At 54.1% G+C, this 4,738-nt stretch overlaps 1 protein-coding gene across 1 annotated transcript in view; it reads left to right on the forward strand.

Moving 5' to 3' along the window:
• Nucleotides 1–1,002: 1,002 nt before the first annotated feature.
• LOC134340178 (keratin, type I cytoskeletal 17-like) overlaps nucleotides 1,003–4,738 on the forward strand; it is a 19,666-nt gene continuing 15,930 nt past the window's right edge. Inside the window, exons 1-2 of the mRNA XM_063037114.1 lie at nucleotides 1,003–1,816; nucleotides 3,338–3,420. Of these exons, the coding sequence (XP_062893184.1) occupies nucleotides 1,310–1,816; nucleotides 3,338–3,420 (590 nt within the window). The 5' untranslated portion in view covers nucleotides 1,003–1,309. The remainder of the gene's footprint in view (nucleotides 1,817–3,337; nucleotides 3,421–4,738) is intronic.

A 4,738-nucleotide genomic window follows, 5' to 3' on the forward strand; every position in this document is an offset into this window, starting at 1 on the left:
CAGGTGAGGAGACGGGACGGGTACTGACCGGAAGGTGGTGAGTGAGACCAGGTGAGGAGACTGGACGGGTACAGGCCGGCAGGTGATGAGTAGGACCAGGTGAGGGGGACAGGATGGGCACAGGCCAGCAGGTGATGAGTGAGAACAGGTGAGGGGGACAGGATGGGTACAGCAAACAGGTGATGAGTGAGAACAAGTGAGGAGACAGGACGGGTACAGTCCGGCAGGTGGTGAGTGAGACCAGGTGAGGGGGACGGGATGTGTACAGGCAGACAGGTGATGAGTGAGACCAGGTGAAGAGTATGGGATGGGTACAGCCAGAAGATAATGAGTGAGACCAGGTGATGAGAGAGACCAGGTGAGGGGGAATGAGACAGGTACTGGCCCGAAGGTGATGTGTGAGACTAGGTGAGTAGACGGGACGGGTACAGGCCGGCAGGTGATGAGTGAGACCAGGTGAGGGGACGGTGGGGATGTAGTGAGAGCCTGGGAGAAGATAGGTGAGCTTCAAAGGGGCCATGCCTCGAAAAGGCAGCGTCCGTCATTAAGGACCCCCACCACCCAGGACATGCATTTCTGGAGGAGGTACAGGAGCCTGGAGACACACACTCAGCGATTCAGGAACAGCATCTCCCTCTCCGCCATCCGAATTCTGAACGGGCAATGAACCCGTGAACACAACCTCACTACTTTTGCCCTACTGATTTAATATATTTATCTACATTTTTCACTGTCATTCATAGAATATTTTATGTATTGTCTACTGCGGCAAAGTAACACGCTTCACTACACACGCCGGCGACAGTGAGCGTGATCCGGATTCCGACATGCTAAATTGCTGACTGGGCGGCAGGGTGGAGATTCGTCTCCACCGAGGGAGGTGAACGCTCCCCTCTGGGCGTGGCGCCTCCTCCATTTCACGCCGTCAGGCTAGAAGCTCCGCCGACCCGAACTTGAGTTCATGTGCTCGTTGCATTGAAGGCGGGATCTTTCAGTGCCCGGGTGCCTGCCGTGTGAACAGTTTGTTTAAGATATGAAATGCCACGGAGAGGCGAGATTCTCAACGCTTCAATGCTCCTTGGTATGTCGCTCTACCGGACGGAACAATGGGCAAATTCTGGCATCGCTCCCGATTCCCTTCTCGCCGTCTCAAACCGGACCGTTCGCATTCTGAAGCCCAGCGGATCTTCCCGAACCGCCCACCGGAGATCTTGTACTTAAAGTTCACCGGTCCCTTGGTCCGGGCACCACTCGTGTTCCCGAGTACCACTCGTGTTCCCGAGTACTGAGACTCCCATCCGGGTCGACAATGTCCTACTCCTCGTTTTCGAGCCAAAGCTACGCGGCAGCCGGGCGCAAGTCCGGCTCCGTGATCCTGGGCGGCTCGTCCCGCACGGTGAGGAGCAGCGTGGCGGGCGGCTCGGTCAGACCCCGACGCGCGATCAGCGTCCACAACGCCTCGACCCGGCACAGCCGCATCTCCACCTCCGGCTATGGCTTGGTCAAAGGCGGCGGCTACAGCGGGGGGTTCCACTCGGGCGGCTATGGCGGGGGGTTCCACTCGGGCGGCTACAGCGGCGGGTTCCACTCGGGCGGCTACGGCTCGACTATGTTGGAGCCGTTCGCCATCAACGAGAAGCTGACTATGCAGAACCTGAACGACCGCCTGGCCGGTTACCTGGCGAAGGTGCGCGCCCTGGAAAAGTCCAACAGCCAGCTGGAGCTCCAGATCCGGGAGTACTACGAGAAGAGGGCTCCCACCACCACCAAAGACCTGGGCGCCTACTGGAAGACCATTCAGGACCTCCGAGCCCAGGTCAGTCAATCTCCGAACTCGCCATTCAAAACCGGGCTCAATATCATTGGCCCACGTCGTGAACCTTGCTGTCTTGCGGCAAAGAAACTTTGCAAACTTAATTTTTTAATCTATCAATTACAATAAGTACATATAATTAAATTAAATTAAATTAAGTAAGTAGAGCGAAAAAAGAACAAAATAGCGAGGGAGTATAGAACAGAAGGAACTAGGAGCGGGAGTCGGCCATCCGGCCCGTCGAGCCTGCTCCGTTATTCAATAAGATCATGGCTGATCTGACCATGGACTCATCTCCACCCACCTGCCTTTTCCCCAGAACCCTTAATTCCCCTACCATGCAAAAATCTATCCAACCTTGTCTTAGATATATTTACTGAGGTAGCCTCCACTGTTTCACTGGGCAGAGAAATCCACAGATTCACCATTCTCTGGGAAAAGCAGTTCCTCCTCATCTCTGTCTTGAATCTATTCCCCCGAATCTAGAGGCAATGTCCCCGAGTTCTAGTCGCACCTACCAGTGGAAACAACTTTCCTGCCTCTATCTTATCTATCCCTTTCATAATTTTATATGTTTCTATCAGATCTCCTCTCATTCTTCTGAATTCCAGTGAGTACAGTCCCAGGCGACTCAACCTCTCCTCACAGTCTGACCCCCTCATCTCTGGAATCAACCTGGTGAACCTCCTCTGCACTGTCTCCAAAGCTGGTATATCCTTCCTCAAGTATGGAGACCAGAACTACACACAGTACTCCAGGTGTGGCCTCACCAGTACCCTGTACAGTTGCAGCATAACCTCCCTGCTCTTAAATTCAATCTCTCTCACAATGAAAGCCAACCTTTCATTCGTTATCTTGATAGCCTGCTACACCTGCAAACCAGCCTTTTGTGATTCATGTACAAGCACTCCCAAGTCCCTCTGCACAGCAGCGTGCTGTGATTTTTTACTATTTAAATAATAATCTGATCTTCCATTTTCCTTCCAAAATGGATGACCTCACATTTACCAACATTGTACTCCATTTCCCAGACCCTTGCCCACTCACCTAACCGATCTATATCTCTCTGCAGACTCTCCATATCCTCTGCTCAATTTGCTTTTCCACTCAATTTAGTATCATCAGCAAACTTAGATACACTACACTCGGTCCCCTCTTCCAGATCGTTAATGTATATCGTGAACAGTTGCCGGCACAGAACCGACCCCTGTGGCACACCGCTCACCACTGATTGCCAACCAGAGTAACACCCATGTATCCCAACTCTGCTTTTTATTAGTTAACCAATCCTCTATCCACGCTAATACATCACCCCGCAACTCTATGCATCCTTATCTTATAGGTAAGTCTTTTATGCATCAACTCATCGAACGCCTTCTGAAATCACGAAAATACGGTCCAGTTGTTCCCCTCTATCCGCTGTGCTCATTATATCCTCAAATAATTCCAGTAAGTTTATCAAACAGGGCTGAATTCATGCAGCCCACGGTTCAGAAACAAGTGAATTGTCTTTGTGTTTTCCAGATCAACGCCGTCTCGCTGGCCAACGCCAAGGTCCTACTGCAGATCGACAACGCGAAACTGGCCGCAGACGACTTCAGAACCAAGTGAGTCGGTGGGCAGGTTGCGGACACCTTGCGGGCGGCACCCGCGCCCTCGCCAAATCTCTCTTGAGCGGCTGACTGGGGCCACCTGGCTGTCCCCCTGTCAGTGACCACACTGCGGGGAGGGATGGCGTGGACATCGATCTCTCCCGATTTCCCCCCTCAACTGCCCCATTCCCATTCCTACGTGCTGGTCCACGGCCCCCGTCTTCTGCCACGATGAGGCCACCCTCAGTCTGGAGGAGCAACACCTCATAGTCAGTCCAGTGATCCTCCAAACTGATGGTATGAACATCAACTTCTCCAATTTCTGGCCATTTTCTCCTCCTCCCCCTTCCCTCTTCTTCATTTCCCCACTCACGGCTCTTACCTCGCTTCCTCGCCTGCCCATCACCTCCCCCTGGAGCCCGTTCTCCCTCCCTTTCTCCCACGGTCGACCCTCTTCTCCTGTCAGATTCCTTCTTCTCCAGCTCTTTGCCTTTTCCACCCTTCACCTCCCAGCTGCCCTCTTCATCGCCCCCCCCGTCCCCACCCACCTGGCTTCACCAATCACCTTCCAGCATGTCCTCCTCTCCCTCCCCCCTCCTCCTCATTCAGGATTATCCCTCCCCCTCCTCCTCATTCAGGATTATCCTTCCCCCTCCTCCTCATTCAAGATTACACCTCCCCCTCCTCCTCATTCAGGATTATCCCTCCCCCCTCCTCCTCATTCAGGATTGTCCCTCCCCCTCCTCCTCATTCAAGATTACACCTCCCCCTCCTCCTCATTCAGGATTATCCCTCCCCCTCCTCCTCATTCAAGATTACACCTCCCCCTCCTCCTCATTCAGGATTATCCCTCCCCCTCCTCCTCATTCAGGATTACACCTCCCCCCCCCCCTTTTCCAGTTCTGATGAAGGGTCTCGGCCCGAAACGCCGGCTGTTTATTCGCCCCCATAGATGCTGCCTGACCTGCCGAGTCCCTCCGGCGTTTTGTGAGTGAGCTACCCTGTCCTTCAGGTCATCCCCCCCCCCCTCGTTCCGTGGACTCTGTCCGCACTCGGTGAATCACCGATGCCACTCTCCCCCTCCCACCAGACAGAAGAGAGAGAAGCCCGAAAGCAGGGGCCACCGGGCCCGAGGGCAGCGTCAGCCCCGCTGTGACAAAACCATTGAGCGGACCCCTAGTACAATACACAGGTCTCCTGACCTCACGGTCCACCGCCGTGTGGCCTCGCAGCTCACTGCCGGCCTGCACTGCACTCTGCCTGCAACTGTGACACTTCACTCTGCGTTCTGTTATTGTGTTCCCTTGCTCTACCGCGAAGCACCGTTGTAACG

The sequence above is a fragment of the Mobula hypostoma genome, chromosome X1, assembly GCF_963921235.1.
Source record: "Mobula hypostoma chromosome X1, sMobHyp1.1, whole genome shotgun sequence".
NCBI lineage: Eukaryota > Metazoa > Chordata > Chondrichthyes > Myliobatiformes > Myliobatidae > Mobula > Mobula hypostoma.